Here is a 26,955-nt window from a genome sequence, read left to right as displayed (position 1 = left end):
CCCAGGAGCCTTCTGCTCATTTTTCTCTCCCCTGCCCAGTTTGAGGAGTGATAGAGCAGCTTTGGAGGGCTCATGCAAAAAACAGGTCAATGCAAAATGTCCTCGCTTTGTGTTGGTGTTTTTCTTTCCCCATAGAGTTACGCATACAGCCAATGTTTTTGACCTGAAGTGGTCGTTTCTGCATGCTTTCCCATGCCAAATATTTTAAGCATCTTAATCCAGCTATCTACACTGTTTATGCAACAGTAGATGTCCAAATCCACTAGGAAGTGACTCTCATGTCTAGCCAGTCTGTCACTACATAACCCTCTCAACCCTATGGAGGAGCACTCACTCTCCTGTCACACTGGCCATGTTGTACTGACTGTCCCTCTGTCCATCATCTCCAAGTCAGAGGGAACAGAACAGAGCCATCTCAGGGGGATGCCAGTCTGGCTAGTGAATGCTTACACAGCTTACAAAGAGAAGTAGATGACCTTGTGCTCCTTTGGAAATGCTGGCGACCAGAGGAGTGACTGGGGAGAACCTAAGAGCAGCCAAACCTACACCGAATTACAAACAACAGAACAAAGAACTGCAGTGGACATAACCCCATGTCCACTTTAGGAAGTCGAACACACTGTTTCCATGCTTCGATCTGGAAAACAAAGGAACTATAAGGTAATATAAAGCTGACATAAGTGGGAAAGTGCTGAGCTTTATGAAGAGGTTAAACAGTGAGACACAACTAACACAAATTGACAGCTGTGAGTTGGCCAAAAGCCTTCCTATTTCTCCCATAGGAGAAAATAACCCCCCTAATCCTTATTTCCTTATGTTAATGAAATGGCATCAGAATTGATTTGAGCCCCTAAGAAATCATTCTGTTCCTCTTCATATGGATGTAAGACTCCCACCCTTTTACTTCTCCATAGTGATACAACCGGTTCATTACTTTCTTATGAACATTAGCCGTATAGAATCATAGCATGGTTAGGACTGGGAAGGACCTTAAGATCCTCTACAGGTATAAAGATAGCTAAAGACTGAAAGCTGTAGTATGCAGAAGACCACTCAACAATAGGTTTATTTATGCAGGAGGTGTAAAGATCACCCCAGAGAGCTGAGGAGCCTCGGCACCAGCTTAAATCAGCAAGAGCAAAGGGTCTTCAGTCTTCCTTAAAGCTTGGTTTAAAATCCGAAACAGGCCTTGCCCTTCTGACATCATTTGGACTTTTCTCCTTCTTTGAACATGAATATTCCTGTGCACATTTCTGCAACAGCCGGGTGTAATCCCAGACTGGTTTGGGTTGGAAAGGACCTTAAAATCATCCAGTTCGAGCCCCCTGCCACGGGCAGGGACACCTCACACCAGACCAGGTTGCTCCAAGCCCTGTCCAACCTGGCCTTGAACACTGCCAGGGATGGGGCAGCCACATCTCTGGGCACCCTGTGCCAGTTCCTCAGCACCCCAATTGTAAAAACTTTCTTCTTATATCTAATCTGAATCTCCTCTCATTTAGTTTAAACCATTGCTCCTTGTCCTACTGCTATAGGATGTACTAAAAAGCGTGTCCCCATCTTTATCATAAGCCCTTCTAAGTACTGAAAGGGCACAATAAAGGTCTCCCCACCACCTCTGCATGAGTAGATGAGACTGCACATCAGCTCAGTGATGCTTCTGCAGGCAAGGTGCGCCTTACTCGACATCGGTAACAGAGCGGGCACCCAACAGGGGTGCGAGGGGATCTCGCTACCCAAAACTTCAACCCCCTTTTGGTGGGAGTTCATAGCACTGGAAACGGGCAGGGGAAAACATTCGAGTGAGGTGCAAAGCGGAAATAACGCCCCGCAGCAGCGGCTCTGCCATTGACTGCTGCCCGCAACCCGCCGAGCCGGGTCCATCCTCCCCGCCGGGGCGGAGGCAGCGGCCGAGGTCGGGACGGGACGAGCTAAGCCAGGAACCGGGAGCCGGGCTGAGCCGAGCCGTGCTGGGACAGGCGAGCCCGAGCGCCGCCACCCGGGAGGAAGAGGAGGGGCTTCACCTGCCCGTCCCACCCCGCTCCAGGTGCGAGGTGGAGCAGGAAGTGGTGGCGGCGCCTGGGGGACCCGCGCCCGCTTCGGCGCCGGGCTCATGCGGGGAGATGGCGGCGGGCCGGGCGCTGGCCGCGCTCCTGGCCGCGCTCCTCGCCGCCTCGGCGCAGCTCCTCCAGCGAGAAGGTAGGGATGGGGCGGAGGGGGTACCCTTCACTCTGTGAGCCCGGCGGGGCTGCCCGGGCAGGGGGGACTAAGGGAGGGGAAGGGGGAGAATCGGCTCCGTGATGCTCACACGTAGCCCCCGGTGGGAGCGGGTCGTGTCTCTGCGGTGCCGGTGGGCGGGATGGCTCCGGGCGGTCGGTGTCCTGCCCGCGGTGGAAGTTGACGGTCCCGGTCCCAGGAAGCGTCGGGCTGAGCGCTCCGGCATCCCCCAGACAGCGTCGGCATAGGGACACCCGGTGTTAGTATCTTTCGTGTGGGCATTCCAGCCTCTTTCTCCGTGAGATAGCTCCTAACAGGACGAGTGGTTTGATGTGTGCATCCTCTTTTGGTGAAGGATTCATTATGGAAGTAAACTTCACAAACTCCTTTTCTCTGGGTGTTTTAATTCTCTGTAAGGACGGGAACTTGCAGAATCGTGCTCTGTGTCAGACCATGCAGTCACATAAGCTGTTAAGCAAATAGAATACGATTCTTTGCATAGTATTTACATAAAGCCGTGGATGCTTTGTACGTGCAGGGACACAGAATGGCTTCCCGGCCCACCTGGGTCATGTAGTTCAGTGGGAGGCTGCTGCTCACTACCAGCTCCGTGTCTCTTGAAGTTCCGGGATGCTTGATGCAATCCGGTGTATGTAACCCATGAATAATTTCCTTAAATCCTGTCTGCGACCCAAAAAGAATTCCAGTTATGAGCACAGAGATGGTGCGTGGGGCTTGCCTCGACTTCCAGAACAGCTTGGTTGCAAAAAAACCCCAGCTCATCCTCAAACCTAAACAGTTTGGTTTAGAGTCATAGAGTCCCAGACTGGTTTGGGTTGGAAAGGACCTTAAGATCATCCAGTTCCAACCCCCTGCCATGGGCAGGGATACCTCACACTAGACCATGTCACCCAAGGCTCTGTAGCTATTAGCCCTGTTAAACTCTCTTGAAGTATGAGTCCTTCTATCCAAAATAACTACTAAGTTATTAGCAGTGATTATGAATAACCTGAAGAGTCTGATGTGAAACTTGTGCCTTTTTAGCACTGCTGTTACCTTTAACTGCGCTGGTTATGCTGAAGTTTGGCTCATGGCTGTTGTTATTGTAAATAATACAGCCTAAACTTTGACTGTAAAATTAGACAGTGATGAGGTTTAAGGCTGTGTAGTCTTATTTACTTTTAATGTATTGCCTGTGAGGCGAGTGAATGGCAGCTATTTGCCTCTCTAAGCCACTTCAAAGGAAGAAGAAAGACTATTATACTGTAGTTAGTTGTGTGTTGCTTTCAAAGAAAACAAACCCTAGGTGGGTCGTTGCTAGAAGGAGAGGAGCTACGCTTTCCAAAGGTCTCGTGGTGTTGAAGCAGCAAGAGAAAAAACCTTCAGCTGCATCGTTTTGCATACATAGAATCAGTGAGGTTGGAACAGGCCCTTTAAGGTCATCAGGTCCAAATATCCCCCAGCACTGCCAAGGCCACCACTAACCCATGGCACTGAGGCCTCGTCTCCACGGTGTGTGAACACTTGCAGGGACGGTGACTCCAGCCCTGCCCTGGGCAGCCTGTTCCAATGCCTGAGCACCCTCTGGGGCAGGAATTGTTCCTCAGCTCCATCTAAACCTGCCCTGGTGCAGCTTGAGGCCGTTTCCTCTTGTCCTGTCCCTCATTTCTTGGGAACTTGTTACTTATGAGGCCCATGCCTTTGATTTTTGCTTATGGTTATCATCATGTCTTTAACATCCAAACAGATTCACATTGGTGTTAAAAATGAAAGTTTATACCTGCTTTATGCGACGTTGAGCCTGCACCATTGGTTTGGTTGGATGCATTGGTGAGCAGGGTACCAGCTGTGTGGTGGTGGTGGGTACAGGTTGTGTCCTTTGAGAGCTGAGCAAGTCTGCTGTGTGTGTGATTGTAATAGCTCTTGATGGGAAGGTGCAGGAAATGGAAGAAAGATGGTGAGTCTGACAAAGAACTTATGTTGGTCTATTCTTATGGTGCAAACCTTCTCAACAAATGAGATGTCTGTGGTCTGGGGCTTTCTCAGCTTAATCTAGAGGAACCAGGGAGCTCCTGAACCACTCACCTTACCCTGGGGCGAGCCATGAAGTTGATCTGTAAAGAGAAGTTAGTAACAGTGAAGTTGCACAAAGCACCACCGGTGGACCCAGTGGTTTGCTGTCACTGATGATGGTCCTTCTGATGACCTCCTTCAGTCCCTTCCTTTCCAGCTGCATGCTTCTGCTCACTTGTCCATCTCCTGCACAAGCTCCACTACTCCTGTGTGCCAGGATCCTCTGTCATCCCATCAAACTCAGTGCCTTCTCCTCTCTGTGGACCCCCAGCCTCCCAGAAAAGAGGTGGCTCAGTCTCAGCTGCTTTAGTGACATGGGTCGGTAGGCTGAAGGTTGTGATGGTGTTAGTGGGACCGGGGAGCATCTGCTGGCAGATCTCTTGTGCCTGGTGTGTGCTTCGTCCCAGTGGGAGTTGCTTTTGTTATTGCACAACCAAAACTGCGGTTGGAACATTCCTCTGAGCAAAGGTTTGTCCTGAAAACCAAAGACTGTAATTTTTAAGGAGTTCCCTTTGCCTCGGTGCTGATGTTGGTGCTGGCTCTGCTGTTGCTGCCATTTGGCTGCAGGTTGAAGCCATCTCCCCGTCAATGAGGCCAGGTTTAGGTGTGCAGAACCACACACAAGGTGGATATGAGGCACAGATGCCTCTTCTCAGGGTCTGGTGATGCTCTGGTGAAACAGGTACAGATCTTGGTGATCCTGTCTTTAAAGCTGTCTCTTGTCATCTTGATGGAGTCATTTCTTCTCTCACCTTCTCTCTTCACCCTTTCCCAGCAGGTACAGTATTATGGTGGTGGTCGTTGTCCTGTAGGGATGTGTAGGTCAAGCATGGCTGGTCACATTGCCTTCATAGGGTTTACTTCAGATGCAACTGTGTGCATAAGTTATCAAATGAAACATTGGTTAATTTATAGGTGGTAAACTACAGGAAGAAGTATTTGATGTGATGGCTGTGCATGGATGTGTGAATGAAGTATTGCACATTTGACCTCTGCGAATGTGTTTTCCAACTAAATCATGCTTTGTTGAAGCACTGATAATGAAGTTATTCAGACTTTTACGATGTCTGCGAAACATAAATACTTCAGATTTAAAATATCCTTATGTGATAAAATCTTAATATGTATTTTGGGGGGTTGTCTTTAAAATGTCATTGTTATAATAAATGAATCTGCAGACAATGCTGCGTTCTTTTTCAGTTTACCCTCCAGTTAACCTGATTTGAGTCACTCTCCACATGTAAAGCTGCTTCTTTTAATAAACTAAGAAAACCCTAAGCTGTTGGCAGGGTCTTTCTGCTGTTCTGACAGAATATAAATAATGGGCCTGTTTGTGCTCCTCTGACAGTCAGTGGAAGATGGATTATTTCCATTCTGGATCGCCGTTTGGTCACTCGATGGAGACCTCTCCTTTTAAGACCACAACTAATGTGCATGAGCATTTGATTGTGCTTTGTTTTTTGCTTGCCTCATGCCATTATCAGTCTGGAGTGCCCAGTTTTTACTCTCTAGAAAATACTGTGTTTATAGTAAATTAACCGTGTGTCTCAGTTCCTTACGTTTGTCTCAGTTCCTTACATTCCATACCGTACAAGGTGCTGCTACCTTACATTCTCCACCATAAAATGGACACTTTTATTCCTCAATGCCAGGTTTTTGTGGGTTTGAGGTGTTTGTTTGTAACAGGTGAGATTTGCGCATGTTTTTCATTTGTTGCTCTGTCTTTAATAAGCCTAAAGGATGTAGAGCTAATGTGAAGGCCGCATTTTTACTCATTTTATCATTTATAAACCTTTGCCCAACTAGGGGAAAGACTGAAGATGTTACTTTAACAAAGCACTTCCAGCAGTTTCTGGGACATCAGCTGTCTCACTGATGCTGCTCAGGTATCCGTGTCAAACCTCAGCTCTGGAGTAGACAACCCACTGCAGCAGGGATTGATTTGTTGGAGCCAAACCATCAATCAGTTCCCATAGGGCATTGGACTTTTGGTACTCTCTTAGTAGGATTCAGGCGATAGAGCCTGGTCACCATCCCTGGACTTGGAAACTTCTGTAATCTGTTGGTGATATAACTACATATATAACATATATATGTATATACATATATAACATGGTGATATAACAGATTCCTTTTGCTCAACATCTGCTTGTGAAGGAAAGGATGGGGGTTGTTCTGTGCTTAGTAAACTGTTGACTGCTGGCTGTTTTGTCAGAGCAAAATCTGGTGGGTTTGTATTAGCTGGTGTCAGAGGTGAGGTTGTGCTGCCTGTAGCTGAACCTGCCCAGTGTAGACAGCATTGATGTGACCTCCTGGGAGACCTTCAGGCAGAGCAACCTTAAGAATTGTACCTTAATGCCTAGTAGATGTGAATTTCACATGTGTTAGTACAGTCTAGTCTTGCTTCTGAGTGCTCAGGCTGCCAGTGCTGCCAGAAAACAGATTTTGGTTTGGGTTTTTTTAACCTATCCGCTATAATGGGGGAAAGGTCTTACCTTTGCCTGTTCTGTTGGACGCCCTTCAACAGCCATCCACCCCTCAAGCGTGCCATGGGAAAGCCTGCTTCGAGCTGTGCTGAGAGATTAGTGTATGGGGGCAGCAGACTGAGGGCTGAAAAGGGATGATCTGGAGCTCCTCAGAAGTGAGAGACGATCTGAAGTTCCTCATGAGTGGGAGACAAAGAGCTGTGGGCAGGATGTTTAGCATGGGAGGGACCCCTGATTGTGAAATGCGCTTTTCCACTTTGATTAGCCAGCGCCAAGACCGAAGAGCTGCTCAGACATGCTCTAAGATGCTGGCTTCTCACTGGCTTACATCAAAGTGGGGATAAACTGGGCAAGCAAACACAGCTTGCAGACAGCATTCGCCGAGCTCTGCATCTCACTGCCACAGAAGCAACCGAACTTCATATCTGTAAAATAATGATTCAGAAAAGGCAGCTCAGAGGCAACATCCTCCTTTCTGCAGTTACAGCTGAGCTTGCCAGACTCCAAAGTGCCTGGTCTTCCCACTTGTGGGGAAAAAGCTTCTTTTAAAGGTCTCTTTTACACGAGTGTGTCCTGATTATCTTCCAAAAAGGTTCTAAAGTACTGATTTTTTCTAAAGTTTTTTGAAATCTGAAGGTATTTTAATCCTTTCAGGCATTGCAGATTCATGAATGAACAGCTTTTGAGTGAGCATCCTTGTTGGCCCGGAGTACTGACACACCTTCTCTGGTGAACTGTGCTTGTAACATCACTACCCCGACAGTATTCACCCTTCCGCCCTGATGAGGAGGAGAATGGGATGTGTGATATGTTGCCTGCTTCACATTCCCATCCTCTATCCCATCAGTGAAGATTAGGGGGTCATACTGTGGTGGCTGAGGAATTGATGCTCTCCCCCAGGTGCCCTGTCCCGAGATGTGGGTGATAACCCTGACATATTATTGCCATATCATGTCATTGGCAGCTTCTATCTCTAAGTGTTTACAACCTTTGAAGCTTTAATTTTCTAGGTGATTCCCTGAAACAATCCTTTTGCAAGATACAGCCCTCACATCCCAAGCAAGCGTGGTACTGGAAGACCAAGTCCAAGCATAAGGACATCATTGAGCAATGTAGAGAGCAGTTAGTTTACATGTTAATGTAAACAGAAAACATGTTTGCTTTGTAGGGTCCAACAGGATTTCAGCAGCTTGCAGCAAGCTGGGTTGGCTGTAGTTTGAGGTTGTGCTTGTGATCTCTGCTGCTCACAGCACTGTTTAGTAGAGGGGAGTATGAACGGTGTATAGGTCCCTGCCTGACTTTGCTAAGGGCTTGAAGAATGTGAAGGCAATTACCTGGATGGGCCTTGCGAGTGGAACTGGTGGAGGGGATGATGCTTGGGCAATCGGGTGCTGTAGTGAAACTGTAGAGTTGGACTCAAAGTGACAAAGACAAAGGCAGTAAGGCAGGTACAAACAGTTTGAGGCAGCAAAGCAGGGAGACGTTTACTCATTTAAGTGTTCTTTGACCTGTTGACAAATTTGAGTCGACTGTGCAGTGAATTGTGTTGGAGGTGGTGGGGAAATAGTTGATAAGGTGCAGGTCTTTTAGCTGAACCATTGGGGCTGAGATGCTGGGATGTGGGAACTGGAGCCCTCGATTTGCATCATGCAAGAGACTGCCTTGAGGTCCCCTCACTAGGCAAAGGGTGTTTTGGATTAATTGCTCTGAATGTGTCCTAATGCTAACATCTCCTGTACCTAGGCTATCCATTAGATCAGAGAGGAGAGTTGATGTGGCTTGAAGTGGAAATCATTTAACTTATGGCTTGGTTACTGTGTTGTTATGGAACCATAGAACAGTTTGGGTTGGAAGGGACCTTCAAAGCTCATCCAGTCCAACCCCCTGCAATGAACAGGGACATCTTCAACCAGATCAGGGTGCCCAGAACCACATCCAACCTGGCCTGGGATGTCTCCAGGGATGGTTCATCCACCACCTCTCTGGGCAACCTGTGCCAGTGTTTTACCACCCTCATTGTACAGAATTTCTTCCTCACACCCAACCTGAATCTCCCTCTTTTAGTTTAAAACCATCACCCCTCTAGCTAAGTGGTACCCCCTTGCTTCCCACCACCTTGCCATGACCCTTGCAGTAGATAATGTGTGGTGGAACAACCTCAGCAGGCTACAAGTGTGCCTGTGGGCCAGCATCCCTGCAAAAGGTGCAGAAGAGGTGCTGAGCTTTCCAGGAGAGCACACCGAGCTGTAGAGCAAACAGCACCACAGTGCTACCCCTGTATTGAGGTGATGGCATGAAGCACTGTGGTGGCCAAGCCTGTTCTCTGGAGAGGTGTGTTGGTTGTGTGGGTTCAGATCCCCCTCGGGCAGAACAGGGGTTTAGATCCAGGTACTTCACATCCGGAGTGAGCGTTGCCACTACTCGTCCTCTGCAGCAAACCTGCCTCCTCCAGCTGCCGCCGGCTTGTGAGTGGTGCCTGAGTCAGCCTCATCCAACTGGTTTGCATTAAAAATGGCTCGAGTGGAACAGGCCCACGACTGAACTGGAATGAGCAAAACAACAGTGATTTGGGGAGAAAGTCACATCTGGGATGTTCCTGTTGGTGGCTCTTGTGGGCTTTGGTTCCTCGGGCATGTCCATGTGAAACAATCCATAGATCCTTATGGATAAACTGCTGCAATAAAATGCAGCCCTCTAGCTAAAACTAGTTGGGCTCCATTTGAGCTCCTGCTCTGTTTAGCAAGGCACTGTACATAGCCATGGAAATTGCTGCCCTGCCAAGTCCTTCCCTTGTATGTGTATACAGCACACACTGAATGAGTGCCACGGGCTCTACTACTCTTCTGTATTGCACCCTTGCACAGGAAAAAATGTCTTTTTGACATTTATATATACATATTGAAAAACATTAGAATCATAGAATCACAGAATAGATCATCCAGTTCCAACCCCCCTGCCATGGGCAGGGAGACCTCACACTAAACCATGTCACCCAAGGCCTCATCCAACCTGGCTTTGAACACCGCCAAGGATGGAGCATTCACAGCCTCCCTAGGCACATTAAGAGATTAGTGTCAGGTGCAACCACAGTAGATAAATTTAGGCTAAACTCTCCGGAGTAATCCTACTTGGTTTACACTATGCAGTTTGTTTCTAAGTCAAGTTGGAGAGCTCTGAGCCATGAAATTGAGGTAAGGTATGGAAAAAAGCATCATACAGTTGAGAAAGGCTAGCCAAAGTGTGTTTGCAGGGAGAGGAGTGTTACTCTAGTGATAAAGGGATGCTGTGGTGAGACAGCTGTTGTGAAGGCAGTCTGGAATGAGAATGAGCAGTAGTGAAATCCAGTTGCGGCAGAGAAGATGCAGCCGGAGATGAGGGAAGTTGAAGAAACAGCCATGAGAGGCTGTGAAACTCTTAATTGCTTAGAGGAAGAAAAATAGGGTGAGATGAGATGCCTGTGAACCAGCCCAGGGCTTGAGGCTTCACCTCTGACAGCTTCTAGTCCAACGATTCCATTGTGTAGACAGAGACTAGATCCGGGTTGGCAATTCTTCCTCTTGTTGGTTTGGATATCCTGTGTGTCATCCCTGTGCGGCATTGATGAGGCATGGAAATTCCTCCTTTACAAGAAACGTGTGCAGTTACTGGTAATTCTAATAAAAAGGCATGCAGTGGGAATCACAGACAAAAGCACATTAGTGTGAGTCACAAAAACTCACTCATGTTCGTAAAAGCTCTGCAATAGAGGTGCTTTTAAAGTTAGCTCTGTGTGTCTATAGGTTGGGGGGTTTAGCCCATTTAGCCATTTATTTTTAGTGACTTTGGGGCCACTGGATATCCTTTCTGCATTCTTCTTTTCTATTTTTCCTATGGCGATGGGATTTGGTAGCCTAATGTCGCTTAGCACATCCCTAGCAGCTGGCTGCTGTTGACACTACAGCACTGTGCTCTTGTTTCTTGGCCAAAATTACTCTCTGTGGAGTTTCATCTTAGCAAGCTGTTTCTTTATGCAGTAATTTAGCTTGGTGTCTGTCCTGGTGGGGCCTTCTAACAGACAGCTTTGCTGAGCTTAATTTGGTTTGTATCTGCATCCTTGTTGCCTACTGGGATGTTGATATATTGATCATTAAAGTAATTCTCTGATTTTAGAATCTCAGACTGGTTAGGGTTGGAAAGGACCTTATCATCCAGCTCCAACCCCCTGCCGCCTTCCACTGGACCAGGTTGCTCCAAGCCCCTGTGTCCAACCTGGCCTTGAACACTGCCAGGGATGGGGCAGCCACAGCTCCTCTGGGCACCCTGTGCCAGCGCCTCAGCACCCTCACAGGGCAGAACTTCTGCCTTAGATCTAACCTGAACTTGCCCTGTTTCAGTCTGAACCCATCACCCCTTATCCTATCGCTACAGTCCCTGATGAAGAGAGGGCAGGTCCTGTTTTGGAAGGCTGACGCATGAGGTCAGTAGTAATCATTAATACTGAGCTGACAAGGATTTGATATTCTTGCAGGGCGATCAAACAAATGAGTACGTGCTTATGAAGTCTAGAGGAGGAGAGGGGAGCAAAAATCCCAGGCAGCAGAAGTCAGGTCTTTCCAGGCCGGGGAAGATGATGCCTTGTTTTGACCCTTGCAGGGAGGCTTTGCTTATTTCAAAATGCCATTCAAAACATGGAAAATCTCTGCTCCTTGGTTTCAGCTCAGGGCGTGTATTTGTTTTAGTCTAGAGCTAGTCATGTGCTTAAGGTTGTGCTTAAACTTAATTCTCATGACTAAAAATGGGCTTGGGGCCATGCGCGAGCAGTTTTAGCTGCCCCATCCCTGGCAGTGTTCAAGGCCAGGTTGGACACAGGGGCTTGGAGCAACCTGGTCTGGTGTGAGGTGTCCCTGCCCATAGCAGGGGGTTGGAACTGGGTGAGCTTTAAGGCCCCTTCCAACCCAAACCAGTCTGGGATTGGTTCAGAAATGCTGGCTGTAATTTGTGTTGCTCTGTCCTGCCAGTGTTGCCCTATGGTTGTGCTATCCCAGGGATGGGACAAGGAACAGTGATAACTGTTTGACCAGAAAGCAAGGAGCAGACTTTTCAGCAATACTTACAAACTGTAGATGAGTGTACCAATTACTTTATGCAAGAAAGAAGTCTCTTTTGTGTGTAGTTATTAACTATTGGTATTAGGCTTCAGAGCGCTTCATGCCTGGGTGACACAAACAACAGAAAAATTAGGACCATTGTAATCAAAGGGTATTTTGTGCACTAAGGATGATAAATAAAAAGCCCAAAAGAACCCCAAAAATGACCAGCGGTATGAAAAACCAAACTCTGGGCTAGGCTGGGAGCAGTTGTTTCACTTGCTCTTCAGAAAACTTCTTCCTCCCAAAGGAGGAGGAGGAGGAGCAGCCCTGGTTGTTGGCTTTGCTTTCCCCTCTTTCCCCACCCTGCAGATGTTGCCCCTGCAGTTATCCCCTGTGTGCTCAGAAGGCCATTGCACAAGGCAGTTCCTAGCCTGTATGGTTGTCTTTTTCTGTTGTTTATTTTTCCTCAGGGAAACCCCATATTAGAAACCTCTGCCCAAGCATTCCTAAGGCAGAAACATGGATGCTGAGTACTGCCAGCATTGGAAGAGGCAAGAGAATTCAGTGTCAGGCTCTCAGGTCAGAGGACTGCCTGTCACTTACAAGCTGGAGGCCAGTTGCTTGGTGATCAGGTTCTCACTAATGGTATTACAGGGTTAGTAAACTTGTTGTTAACAAGTATGTGTACAAATTTCACAAGCCTCATGATGTGTGAGGGGTTTCATTTAAAGCTTTTGATCCTGGAGGCAAGTAGGTAAGGCAGTTTGAAGGGCTTGCTAAGTCTTTCAACTCCAAAATTGCATAGAAAAGCCAGAAAGGCTGGAAGAAGGCTCAAGACCAGCAAAACTCAACTAAAAGCACCATGGAGTAACTCTTTGAGCACTCTTTCCTTTTGTACTCCCCCTACCAGAGAAGTTTTTGATGCCTGGTGTTTGTAAACCTGAAGCTGCAGTGTTCCCATTACCACACTGGGAAGGATGGTGGGATGGTTGAGGGTCTCTGGTGTGCTCATGCTTCAGCCAGGGCTGGGCTTAATCCTTGCTAAGCATCAAACTGATGCTGATAACTTTTCTAGTCATCTTGAATGTGCAGTCAGTGCTCCTTTGGTTTGCTTTTTATAGCATGTGTGTGTTTTTAGAAGACAGAGAGGATTGGTCCATTTGTTGATAAATCACTACCCATAAAAGATGTTCAACATGCAGTTTATTCTGTGGCTCCAGTATTTCCTGTGAGAGCTTCTCATGCATTTGGTAGTGCTTGGGGATGAGCTGAAATCTGTGAAGATTGCTGAGGATTTAATGTATTCCCAAAAAGGCAATGGTCATGTCAGGGATGGAGAGGAAGTATCCAAGCACACATGGTCCATCCCAGGCTGCAGATACCTTCCTAGGGGCATTGCATGGGCATCTTGTACCTTCAGGGAATGAGCTATAAAAGGTGGGGAGGTGGGAAAGGGCTGTGACCGCATGTATAAATGTCTGTTGGGATGTGCTTTTGGTATTGCTGGAATACCTCATCTGGTCTACTGTAATTGTTGAGGTATATCCAGAGATTCACCCATACCATCATGTGCAATTGAAGCTGTGTTGTTGTTTGGCTGCTGATAAACTTCCTGAACTGAGTCACGACTTCATGGGTGCCTTCAGAAATGAAGCAGGCTGTGGAATGGGCATAATAGACTGAAAACCAAGATCAAGACCACAGAAATTTGAAAGGAATAGCTCAACTACTTCATAAATGTGAAACAAATAACCCTGGTGAAGGTAAAGTGGAGCAGAACTGGTCCTACACAAATTCCATGTATACTTCTCTGGGCACGTGAAGTGTGCTGGGCTGGAAGAGGTGAGGCATTTTGTGTCAGTCCAACACCAAAGACTTCTGAGAACATGGATGCAGATATTCCTTCTGACAGCGTGGCATCCATGGGGATGTGTGGAGAGGCTGGTGATACCCAAATGTGCTAGTAACAGAACACCTCTGTTTGGTTTCCCTTCCTAGCTTCCTTCACAATCTCCCTTCACACAGCGGACAATGTCACAGTTACGATTAAACTGAGACCCAGTGTTCCACCAAGCTGTTGGATTCGTGTTAAAAATGTCATCAGGTCTGAACTCAAGATAAAGCCTGGGAACAACACGACTTTCACCTTCAGTTGTAGTACTCCAGAGAAGTATTTCATCATGGAAATTGAGAAGAAAATTGGTAAGATCCAGGGTTTTCATTCCGCAACATCCATCCCCCACACAATGGTAATGTTCCTCCAGTAAAACCACATACCTTGGTTTCCTGTTCCTGTATTAAGGTATCCCCTATAAGCTTGAAAAGAAGGAATCTCTGAATGCTGATAAACAGCCTTACAGCTGGCAGCGTTAATGTTAACTTGGCTGTTTGGGGAACCTTTCCATGATTGTTGCATCAGTTCCTGCTGCCTTCCCTTTTCCCACAGTTTGTAAACCCATCAAAGAATCTTTTTCTTCTTGTCAAAAGCCTTTGAGCACTGCTGATGATATATTACCCACGTTAATTGTTGAACAGCTTGATTGTGCCTATAAGGGCAGCAGAAGCATTGAAAACATGCACATGTTTCCGTATATTTAATGAGCGTTATTGAAGTCAAGAAACCAAAAAGCTGGAAGTGTTGTAACTAAAGCTTCCTTTGCACTGAATGTTATCCCTGGTGTATGTGTGTTAATGTGCTTTTTAATAGCATGAACACGTGCTACTTCTCAATGAGGTTCATTGGGCATTCAGTCTTTGGTAGCATCTTTGTTGTTTCTGGGGAGGTCTTCAGGAATGGTTCTCTTCACATTTTGGAGTTTTATTCGTACGATTGATGCAAACAATAATCTTCACAGTATTTCATGATGTATTTTGCTTGTGATATTTCTTCTTCTAAGTTAGAGCCTAGACCTAGGTTTAAGTGTGCTTATTTTTAGTGTCCAGCTTGAAATACCAGTCATCTGGATTTTCCAGAGACAAGGTTTCTAAGTTCTCCCCAGAATCCTGCAGTGGCCGTTGCCATTCATCACCTCTGCAAAATCTGAGGCCCAGGTTGTTCATCAGGGCAGCAAGGAAATGAAGATATGGCTCATGGCAAGCAACGGAAGATTTAAAGATGAATGATTTGCCAGGAATTTTCAGGGAGAGATGGGATAAAATAGTTTCTCTAGATCAATGATTTCCAGCTCTCCTGACATTGTGTTTCTCCCTTTTGCCCAGTCAGCACTCTGCCCTGTTCGCTAAATACCTTCTAAATTCTTCAGCAAACAAGGCAGTAATACTGGAGACAATGAATCCCTTCTATTAGTCAACCTGAGTAAAGCAGGTTTATCCTGTCTACTCTAAGAGTCCTGTTTAGAGACAGCATGTCACCATAGAATCGCAGAATAGAGGAGTGTCTTTCAGTGCGTGTCAAAGAGAAGAGCAACCTAAACTTAGAAAAATAGCAATGAAAGGGAAACTAAAATTCCTATTTACTTGAATGCTTTCCAGTGTGTATCATGGCTGTTCTCTCTCTGTATTTAGACTGTGTGTCAGGCCCCTGTCCCTTTGGAGATGTTCATCTTTACCCACCGGGGCTACCTCGCCTTAACAGGACTTTCATCTGGGACGTGAAGGCAAGCACAAAGGCTGGACTTGAACTGAAATTTACCCCGTGGCTGAAGCAGATTGAACCAGGAGAGACGTGCCCGGATTCGCTCAGCTACAACATCAACAGCTGTATCGATAAGGCCACGGTCAACATTGGCACCTTCTGCAGGAACGGCTCGGTGTCTCGCGTCAAGCTGCTGGGAGGAGTTATCATGGCTCTGCACCTCCCGTGGAACTCACCTCTCAACACCTCAGGCTTCAACATAGCTAACAGGGCTTCCATAAAACGTAAGTAGAGAGGGATGTTTCCTCACTGTGCACACTGCAGCACAATTCATTAAGCTTTTCTTCTTGGGTAACTTTTTGGTGCTGTTATCTATAACTCTCCTCCACTTCATCTGTTCCTAAAAGCTGTTGTTTGGGTTTTAGTTCGGTAGCTGGTGCTCTTCTGGGGTCAAAATATCTTCGGTTGATCAGTTGATAGGTATAAAAAACTGTCACATTGCTGCTTTTGGCACGTATTATTCATTTCTGATCTCTTTAAACTTCCTAAAACTTAAGTGTACCTGCTCTGTTGGTTTTGTGTTTGCAGCTAGGTGAGACTAGATAACTCTGTTGGCTCATTCTAATTATGCTATCTTCTCGTTGCAGTGTGTAGTTGGGTTTGATTATATTTAAATGAAGCTACATGACTTCTTGAGCTTCAAACCAATGCCTTTCTTTAGGAGAGGAAGGTGGGAAAAGAGGAAGCAGTGCCTGGAAGGCACATGAGGCTGCTTAAATGCAGTTATCTGTTTCAACCTGCACAGCAACATAAAACATTGTGTAATAATCTTCTTAAAATACCTAGAATATTATATAGCAATCAATCACTGGGTTACTTTGTGATCTCATGACAAACCATCTTTGGGAGGTGTTCTTGCTCTGTACTTGAGTTATGCAGTTCTTGCTATCAGTTATAGAAGGAACCTGGTCCAGGTTCAAGCTTCTAGAACATGAGTTTTTGCAACTCCTGGTGTTGCTCACAGTTGCACATCATCGCTGTTTTCTTAGAGCAGGACAATAATCTCTGTGTACCCAGCTTCACACTGCCAAGAGTCATCCAAGCATAAAGCCTCCATGGTTCACGTTCATGTTTTATCATGCATATTTGAGGCTCTTCACTGGTGTGCTCTTGTTAGATCTGGGAGGCTTTTGGCCAGGGAGCTCCGTGCTGATATAAAAGATCACATCTTTTGTTTCCCAAAACCCAGTGAAGCAGTTGTCAGGCTGCACGTTTGATCTTGCAAAGCCGGGAGCAGAAGCTGGACCTGGGATCTTTCCAAAGCATAAAGCCTTGTCTGTCCACGTGCTTGAAAGGTGAACCCGCTAACCTGAAAACAGAGCATTAATATATCCCTTCCCTTTCCTGTAATTAAAGACAGAAATATATGTTTTAGTCTGAAGGTTTTGTAATAACCTAACCTGTAGCTGAAGTGGATGATCTCACTGTCAAAATACTCTGCTGCTGGGCTGCTAGATACGCCAGTGTGTCTTCGTTAACTGGAACTTGTTTTGTATGGTTTCCCCTACCCCGTTTCAGGGTTATGCATTATTGAATCCATTTTGAAGGAGGAGTCTTCAATCACCCTCATGTCCCCAAACTACCCGCTGGGCTTTCCAGAAGATGAGCTCATGACGTGGCAGTTCGTGGTTCCTTCCAACATGAGAGCAAGCGTGTTTTTCCACAACTACAGCCTCTCCAACTGCGAAAGGAAAGAGGAGAGGGTGGAGTATTACATCCCTGGCTCCCCCAGCAACCCAGAGGTGTTCAAGCTGAGCGACAGCCAGCCTGCCAATATCGCTGGCAGCTTCAACCTGTCCCTGCAGGGCTGTGATCAGGATGCCCAGAACCCGGGCATCCTCCGCTTGCTCTTCCAAGTCGTCGTTCAGCACCCACAGGTCGATGAGAGTAAGTACCTGGCCTGCCTCTTCCATTGCGTTTGCCTACGGACAGCTGGGCTGAGCACCACAAGAAAGAGAAATACTGGGGTTTTGGGGTAATTTTCCTTGAATTTTGAACCCTCCTTGAGTTTAAGGAGGTGGGTTGCCAAGCGATGCTGAGGTGTTTTACCACCCTGGGTACCACCGGCTGTGATTACAGCAAGGCAAACAGTGATGCTGAGATTTTGCAATGGAGTACAAAGCTCCACTGTAGATTTTACACTGTAGCTTGCAAAGGAGATTCCTTTTCCAGCGCATGCAACATGTAACTGAAGAATGCCTCTAACACCTGGGGTGTCAGGTCTTGGACGTTGTATAGACAGAGCTAAGCACTGGCTAGCTTTTCCTTGTGATTGTGCTCCCTCTGAGGGCCTGATCTAGCTATGGGGCAAGGACCATAACTGCTGGACAAGATTTGTCCAGACTCACATGTGCTGCCTGTTCTCCAGTAGAGAAACCAAATTCAAGCTTCAACAGTTTTATTTGCAGACGTAAGATTCAACATTTTAAAGACCATACTTACAATGTGAGCCCAGGTTTCTGCTCCGGATGTAAGCAGTTGTACTTAGCAAGGGGAAACCTGCTGTTATGGTAGGTAGCAAGATCCGTAGCATGAAAAGAGAAATGTGAGATTGTCTCCATGCTGCTAATGGCATCAATATGTGCTTCCTTCCTTTCTTCCTTTCTTTCTCTGAGTTTTATTTTGGTTCCTAGAGAAGCCTGAACGTTATCCAGTGTGAAGAAATCACACTGGACATGGAAGTTGTAGGATACCCCACTAATAACATCTCCTACATATCTGAATGTTCTTTAGGCTTTTGCTGCTTGTTCTTACATTAAGAATTTAACTTTTTTCCTGTTTTCTTGCTCCAAATTCAGACTGGCTTAACACAATGACTTGTAATACCAGAGCAGTTACCTAAAACCTGAAATAAAAGGCCTGGCTGAGTATTGGAGTTAGTGGTAGTAGGCTATGGAGTTAGTGATTTATCATCTGGCTTCTTAGCTCTGACCTCAGCTCGTGGTGGAGGTTAGTAGTGAAGGTACACTCAGTGCAGAGGAGCAGGCAGAGGAAAGCCCACACTCTGGACTCACTGCAGCAGGAGCTACTCAGAGGCTTTCTAGGGAATTATGAAGGGAAGAAGGTTTAAATGGCTTGTATGTTGAAGCCACAGATCCAGAAAGGGTCTGTAGCATCTCACCACTGTAACCCTCAGTTCTGCCTCTGTCAGGTCCGGCTGCGTTCATGAACAGCAAATACTCCTAAAATTGGTGTTAACCAAATCATATGCACTCATGTTTATTGTGTGCTGCAGCTTGGAAGCCAGGCAGAGTGAATACATTGTATTCTGTTGATCAGCTTTATCTCCTTTCTACTTTTGGAAAGCGAAGATGAATTTTAATATGTTTACAACTAAAATACAAGATTATAATAACCTTAAAAAATGAAAACCAGGTTGTCATTTATTGAAATGACAAATTGGAAGTACAAGTAATAAAGCCCTTGTATTTAAGAGACAACAGTGGTTTCTCTAGGGATTTTGTAGGATTTCATCTGTGATTTGGTAGTCATATAAGTTCCATCAAAGATTCACATTCAGCCCTCAGGACAGTATTGAAACTTTGATTAAAACAAGCCATCTGCAGTGTGCAAGTTAAACACGGCTCTTATTAAAAATGCATTGGTATCTGCATATTCTCAAAGCTTCCCAAACATCTGAGTATTACACAGCTGTCTGCGGTGCTTGGCATTAAATAGGGGGAAAATACAGCTCTCTCCAGTTGAAGTAACTTCTTGATCTAACCCTGTCTGTGTTTAGCTGCTATGAAATGTATTGAAGAGTCAGAAACCTTGTTGGAGAAATCCTAGGTTCTGTGCTTGCGTGTGCCAGTGACTTGGAGGATTCAGTCTGACCTCTTGCCTAACCTCTTCAAAAGAGGGTGGATTTAGATTAGATCTAAGGCAGAAGTTCTGCCCTGTGAGGGTGCTGAGGCGCTGGCACAGGGTGCCCAGAGAAGCTGTGGCTGCCGCATCCCTGGCAGTGTTCAAGGCCAGGTTGGACACAGGGGCTTGGAGCAACCTGGTCTGGTGTGAGGTGTCCCTGGCTGTGGCAGGGGGTTGGACCAGGATGATCTTAAGGTCCTTTCCAACCCAAACCATTCTGTGGTTCAAAAGGGGATAGCATATGTGTTACTCTGTTGTAGCTGGAAAGTCGTAGGAAAATGGGGTTTGTGTGTGGAAAAGCTCAAACCTTTAAATTTGAAGTGTGATACGATACTGCCTGTGTTCATGTGACACTGATGGAAAGAAGTAAGAAATGTTTTCTTAGCTGATACAGAAACAGCTGCTTGTCTAATGGGGGGGGAGAAGAGCTGGAGGATGTCCTGCTCTGCACCATGCTTCTTGCCAGTAATAGTTCTGGGATGTTTTTCTATGTAGATGTCACCCATTTGGTCGACCTGAGCAAGGAGTGGAACACGACTGTGACGATACACTTTGAAGGGTGGCCCATCCGCACTCCGCTCCTGTCTGAACCAATATGCCTCATCTGTAAGGACCCTCGCAACTGTGACCGCACATTGACTTTAGTGTCTGGTGCCATCTACAAGATCTCCTTTCTGTGCAAGGACTTGTCCCGGCTGAGGATCACAGCTGAAAAAGGCATAAGTATGGCAGAAGTGGCTTAATGTGGTTTCCTACAGAAGTACTTTTGCATGCTTTTCCCCAGGGCTTGCCCAAACCTCTCTCGCTTGGGTTTTAAATGACAGTGTGGCTGGAAACCAGGCATTGGCCAGCTGGGAGATGAATGTAATGAACCTGGAGATGATTTGTTGTTCACTACATCATTCTACTTTTAAAAATAGAAACTGCGCGGCCATTCCTACATGGAAAAGGACAGAAGGCACTTAAGGGTCTTCTTAGGAAACTGCAAAATATGAAAACAGAGCAGGAGAGCCATAAATCTGGCCATGAAAATGCAGGTCCGAGGTGATCATCAGGAATGCATCTTGGGCTGCTTGCATGTCCGCTTTATGTAGAATTTCCCGAATGCTTTCAGCTACCATTAGGGAAAGAGTTTTCTAATAGATATCTGGACTTTGGTTTGACTGCAGCAGTGTCCCAGTCAGCAAAAGTAGCATCTTGAGTGAGAGATTTTGATTTCTTTGGTGTCCTGCATGCTTTTAAGGAAAGCTTTTTTAGTACAAATGATACGTGTTTGGGTAATGTTTCCTCAGGTAGATGCTTGTCTGTATTTCTGACACAAAACTGACAGTGCTTTCTCTGCGTGTGTACATGGGGAGACTTGCTTTTCCTGGATGTTTCCTCTGCAAGAAACATACAACCCCTGGGACTTGTTTTTGTGATTGCAGGCTGTGTTGATCTCCGGTGGTGTCAGAGGAAGATCTATTCCCTTTCAGTGCCCAACGCTATCACCCAGCTGCCGATTCGACTGCACAAGTTTATTTGGAAGCTCTTGGCTCCCGATCTGATCAACATAGAAATTACATCTCCGTCCTTGAAACTTCAGCAACACGTCTCAGAGCAGAGATGCAACACAAGCTACAGTTACAGCATTGTCAGTGCCACCCCAGAGACCGAGCTGAATGTTGGTGTATTCTGTCCTGGTGGATCCATTGAAAAGATTCAGATGAGGAATAATATCACCGTATCTTTAAAAACATTTGGTAAAGGATTCCTCAACGAGTCTAACCATCAGGATCTGAAAATGTCTTTCGTGCCTCATATTAAAGGTAAGGTAGTGTTTTGTACTACTTGGTTGCACAGTGTTGGATGTCTCGATACACTTACTGGAGCACGTATGGACAAACAGAAATAAGAGTTTAATTCTTTAGAGTCGAGTCCTGGAGCCATTGCTGGGATCAGGCTTTATCTGAATCAGTGAGGTGGTTTATTCCTGGAAAAAGGAACTTTGTACTCCAGGTGGATAGCTGGTTGTAGGAAATTCTGCGGATATAGCTATGCTAATTGTGTTAATGACTGATGTGGGAGGGGACAGTAAGCGGGTTGTATTGCTGGTAATGAGGTACAATTGACTGCATAGAATCCTAGACTGGTTTGGGTTGGAAACGACCTTAAAGTCATCCAGTTCCAACCCCCTACCATGGGCAGGGACACCTCACACTAGACCATGTCACCCAAGGCTCTGTCCAACCTGGCCTTGAACACTGCCAGGGATGGAGCATTCACAGCTTCTCTGGGCACCCTGTGCCAGCGCCTCAGCACCCTCACAGGGAAGAACTTCTGCCTTAGATCTAACCTGAACTTCCCCTGTTTCAGTTTGAACCCATCACCCCTTGTCCCATCACTACAGTCCCTGATGAAGAGTCCCTCTCCAGCATCCTTGTAGCCCCCTTCAGACACTGGAAGCTGCTCTGAGGTCTCCACGCAGCTTCTCTTCTCCAGGCTGAACAGCCCCAATGTTCCCAGCCTGTCTTCACATGAGAGGTGCTCCAGCCCCTGATTTGCTCCAACAGCTCCATGTCCCTCATGTTGAGGACACCAGAACTAACTTTTCATTCCTTTATCCTTTTCCTTTACTACAGATGAGTGCACTTTCACTGTGAGTCCAGATCCAAAAGCCAAAGTTTACCTGCAGACTCCCAACTGGCCTTATGGTCTCCCTCCTTATGTCTCCATATCCTGGTACATCCTTGTGCCCAGCAAGCAAGTTGCCCGCCTGGGGTTCTCCAAGGACCGCATGGGCATTGTGTGTGAGACGGGCCGTGCCTATGTCAACATAAAGGAAGAGACCCCAGGGGCAGAGGAGACCGTGTGCCGTGAGGACGAGCTGCTGCCCCAGCCCCGAAATATGTATCACAACTTCTGGGTCAACGTCTCCAACTGTAAGCCCGTGGAGAGGACGCAGCTGACCCTGCAGTTCCAGGTGACTTCTGCTGACAAGCAGATAGGTGAGTCCTCGGAGGCTGTGGTTGTTCGCTTCCTGCTTGTTTCCTGGCTTTCCCTTGGCGAAGGTGACGGATGCCGGTCCTCTGTGGGTGTGGGGTTCATGAGAGCCCTGCCTTTGGACACCCCGGTCCTTCCAAAACCTGAGTTACAGCTGGGTGCTTGTAGAAGCTGGGGAGGAAGGAAGAGTTTTGTGTTTCTTTCCGTGGGGTTTGGGGTGGGTTTCGGCTTGGTTTTTAGGAGCTGGGGTATTGCAGGGCTTGGGGGAGTAAGGCTAGATTTGATTTTATTTAATTTAGCTTTTTTAATTGGAGATCACAGCCAAAATGTATAAGAGCAAGTGATATTTTTCTCTCCCAGTGTCACAGACCTGGCTGGTAACTTGAGATTTGCTTATGCAAACTTACTCATGCAAGTGGTCTTTACTTCGTGAGAGCAGTTCAGTTAATCTCAGTGTTCACGAGGAAGAAACCAGCCCTGGGACAGGTCTGACCATTTAGTGGAGAGTATCCTGGCTGCTATCAGCAAAATCCGCATTCTTGATGTCTTTCATGTCCCCAGAGCATCAACAGCTTTACAAAAAAGGGGGGGTTAGGTGCATTTTTAGGGTAGGTTTTGCCTGTGTAAATTCCCTTCACATTTGTACTTCCTCTTTGCCTATGGGAGACTGCTGTCTGTAGAAGTATTGGCTACACGGGCTAGAACTGAAACAGGATGAAATGAATGTATATTATTTTCCCTCCTTGGTAATGTGTACTACTTGTAAAACACAAAGCTTTTTTCCTTGCTCACACATGGACTTTCCTGATCAGTTTTGTGACTCCTGGAAAACCCCAGGTCAACACAACTTGTGTATTGCAGAGGAAAGGATGGCATGGAGGGGAGCTTGGTGAAATGTCACTCTTTCCTCTGTTGAATGCCTCTGTCTCTCTGCACTTTCTCCTCTTGCCTTGTTCAGCCAGAGGCATGCGAGGTAAGTTTAGCAGCACACGAGCTGTGTTGAACTCTTGCAGTTGGGGTGGGTTGGTTGGGGTTTTATTTGTGCTCTGCTGCTTGCAGCAGGAGTTTTGTCATTGCTTAACTCTTGGAAATGGCTTGTGGTGCCCCGCGGCTGGGAGACTCCTGCTCTGCTTCCAGCTGAACTCCTGAGGAGCTTCCAACCCAGACAGCTTTTAGGAGAAAGCTGGGTGTTTTCCCTCTCTTTCTCAGTGTCCTTGTACCTTGTCTGTTTGCAGACTTAGGAGTGATACTTGCGGTGGTGGCCGGGGCTGGAGTTCTCACTACTATCGGACTGACTGTGTGCTGTGTTAAGAAGAAGTAAGTTCGTACCTTGGCATGGGTCGCTCAGCAGCTCGAGAAGGCATCTTGGTATTGCTGCTGGCCATCTGTTCCACATGTACAGATCCCTTGAACAAGGGTCTGAAGCATGATGTAGACAACGGCGGTGGAAGCAGTGCAACTCCAGGAATGCTGCTTTACTCTAAATTGACTGACTTGGAGTAGAGCAGCGATCCTGGAGTCACATTACTTCAACGCCCAGTGCATTGCCTTAGCACAGGCTTCTGGCTGTACCGTAAGGCATTGGTTAGACTTTGTAAGCAATTCCTGTGAAATGAGGTTGTAATGAATGTGGCTGCTCTACATGTGGCTTTAGACAAGACCTCAAACAAGCTGTGATAAACTAGGGGCTATCTTTCACCTACACAACCCCCAGCAGCTTCTCCTGGAGCCTGCACATCAAGTGGGAACATTTTTGTGTGAGATGAGCCCTTGGGGAGAGAACTAGGCTGTGCAAAGCAAACATACATAGCATTACTCACGCCAGCAGAGCCTGAAGTCATCGATAGCTTGGGGTTTCTGATACCCGTATGCTTAGCGCTGGCAGCGTGGATGGGGTCCTGAAGCCATGGAGCTGGAATGAATTTGTGCAGTATGATGGCCAGACCAGTTATAAGGATGCTTCTCTGCCACACAGAAAAGACTTTACAAATACAGGCTTCAGAATCTTCAGTTCAGCCTTTCAGAAAGTTCAGTAGGTGAAACCAAGATAAGTTAATTCCACTTTCTTAGAGGACCCACTGTCTTACTCATCTTCAGTAATGCTCAGTCTTGTTTTGTGAGGATCTGATGGCCTCTGGATCCTGACTGTGGACATTGGGAGACTCTTCACATGGCACAGCTAGGATCCCCATGCTTGGGACTTCATCTTACAGCTGTCAGGGTCAGCAAAGCAGCAGTTAGGTAACCGAACAGCAGAAGTTACTAAATGCAGTAATAGTTATTATTAACAGTAAAGTTATTTTCTGCTCTGTTAAAAAAGCATGTCTAGGCTCAAGAGTTATTCTTCCTAAGATTGCAAGTGAAGCCTTCAATCCAGGTAGACTTGGGTGCCTGGGATGAGTAAACAGAAGCTGTTGTTATTCACTGAGTTCAAACTCACCAGCCATGTGTTGTTGGTGACCTGTTAACAATTTCAACTCTCCAACAGGAAGAAGAAAAGCCAGGACCCCATGGTGGGAGTGTACAATCCGAACGTGAATACCCAGATGCCTGGGAAACAAGGCTTATTCACAAAAGGGAGGAAAAACAACGAATCTCATGTCTATGCAGTTATTGATGATGCTATGGTCTATGGGCACTTGCTGAAGGAATCCAATGGCTCAGTCAGTCCAGAAGTTGATGTGTACCGGCCTTTTGATGGACCTGTTGGTAGCTTGCCACCTTCTCCACCTCCATTCTCCTTCAGAAAAGACATTAAATGCTCTTCTGATGCTGAGGACCCCCCACCTCTGACAGGCATGGACCATGACACTTATACCTTCGCTCATCAGAAATCAGGGCAATCAGAGGACAATGGAGATACAAATGAAGAGAAGAATGGAGATACAAGCACATCCTTGCTGGAAGATAAAGAACAGGATGGTTCAGTGGAGTAATTTTACACCAGGTATAGCAGTTTCCTGTGGAAATCCAGGTGTAAGCACAGGGGTCTAGGGAAAAAAACTGAAGAGGAGTGTTGTTTTTAAAGGTGTGTTGATGTTGTTTCGGTTTGTGTGTGTGTTTGGTTGTTGTTGTTTGGTTTTAAATGTCAGCTGTTGATAGCTTTCAGTTTTAGAGTGAACATCTATCAAGCTCCAAACCAGTTGAGACACTCGAGGACTGCATGCGCTTCTGGTTGTGAAACGGGTGGCAAAGGTACACTCCTGCTTTTTATGACAAAGAAAATGAATCCCTAACTGCCAGCTTAAAGCTGTGGCAATTAATAAAGTGGGGAGAGTGTTTTGTCCAGTATTTTCCTCCTCTCACAAGCCATTTGCTCCTGAGTGTTGGTTGGTGACTCTTGGAAGGCGTAGGCTACATCGCTGTCACAAGGCAGCTCCAGGTTGCACGCATCTAAGCAGAGGAGGTGACACTGTCATTTCCACCTCTTGCTGCTTGAAAATTCATCATGTTTAGTGTGCAGGTGGTTATGAATGTGTAGCGAAAGACTGTGTATGCCACCTGGAAGAGCTCCGTGTGTGTAAGTAAGTGAAGCTTGAGCTTGGGCTCTTCTAGTTCAGAAGTAGTTATGGGTTTTCTCTCATCTCCAGCTGACTTTGTTATACTGGGTTAGCCTACACCAAAGCCTGTTTCTCTGAAATGCAAAGAATGAGAGTGAATCCATAAGTAAAGCCTTGATTGTTTAATTAGGGTTTTGTTTAATCGGTCTGGATTTAACAACCATGCTGAAATGATGGTGGGAACAGCTCTTGATTTCTAGCAGGCCTTACACTTAGGATGTCTGGCTGCCTTTGACAAGCACCTCTTGAACTCAGGTAAACCACAGGTCTCATTTGTAAGTGCTGTACTTAGGATGCCACTCAGTGTCTGTGCCTTTTAACACTTGAGGGCCAGGTCTTTGTGCATAGGATTACAGGTACAGGACTAAAGTTGCCTTTTACATAGAGACACCTGGCTTGTCCAGCTGTGCAGTTCCTCAGGATGTTTGCCATTCTGCATGCAGCACTAGACCCAAGAATTTCTCTCCAGATGTCTTCTTATGACTGTTTCTTGCCTAGTGATACACAGAGGTGCCATAAAACTTTTAGTGTTGCATGCAATAATGTTCAACATATAATAATGTCTAAAATGAGAATGTCCTTACTAGATACCTTATTGTTTACATGTTTTACAATGTGGATTTCTTCCTGTGTTAACTATGCTGGCATTGCAGATTGCCTATTTATTTGGTCAAGTGTGTGTATTTTAAGTGTGTACTATTATACTGCTTGGACCGCTATAACATTCACTATAATGTTGTATCTGACTCAGTTTTCTGTAGCATATAGCCAACCACGTGCCAGCTAAAAGTGCCTTTTAATTGTTTCATGTATTTTCATGCTTATGTTTATCGTTTTTAACAGAGAAATATGTATTCCTAAATCTCTGGCAAGTCACTGGGAACCACGCATTTCAAAGTGTACTGGGTCATTTTAATGTCATTTGAGAACTGAAAAAGAGATTTCTGCAATACTGGTATCTGTTTTTCTCAGGTAACTGAATTGCCACAGTGCATTTTGATCAGAGTGGTCCAGCTGTGCCTTTGTCTGCTCAATGTTTCTCACTTCTA

General features: G+C 46.2%; 1 protein-coding gene across 1 annotated transcript; it reads left to right on the top strand.

The window, feature by feature from the left end:
- Positions 1-2,123: 2,123 nt before the first annotated feature.
- CDCP1 (CUB domain containing protein 1) lies at positions 2,124-25,282 on the top strand (the record flags this gene model as incomplete). Its single annotated transcript, XM_080610347.1, has 9 exons — positions 2,124-2,199; positions 13,844-14,047; positions 15,371-15,724; positions 17,019-17,387; positions 19,860-20,087; positions 20,792-21,172; positions 21,986-22,351; positions 23,582-23,663; positions 24,835-25,282. 9 exons carry the CDS (start codon positions 2,124-2,126, stop codon positions 25,280-25,282), a joined length of 2,508 nt encoding a protein of 835 aa, XP_080466473.1.
- Positions 25,283-26,955: the final 1,673 nt, after the last annotated feature.

The sequence above is a fragment of the Psittacula echo genome (genome assembly GCF_963264785.1).
Source record: "Psittacula echo genome assembly, chromosome: 2".
NCBI lineage: Eukaryota > Metazoa > Chordata > Aves > Psittaciformes > Psittacidae > Psittacula > Psittacula echo.
This window is presented reverse-complemented; position numbering and strand designations above follow the sequence as displayed.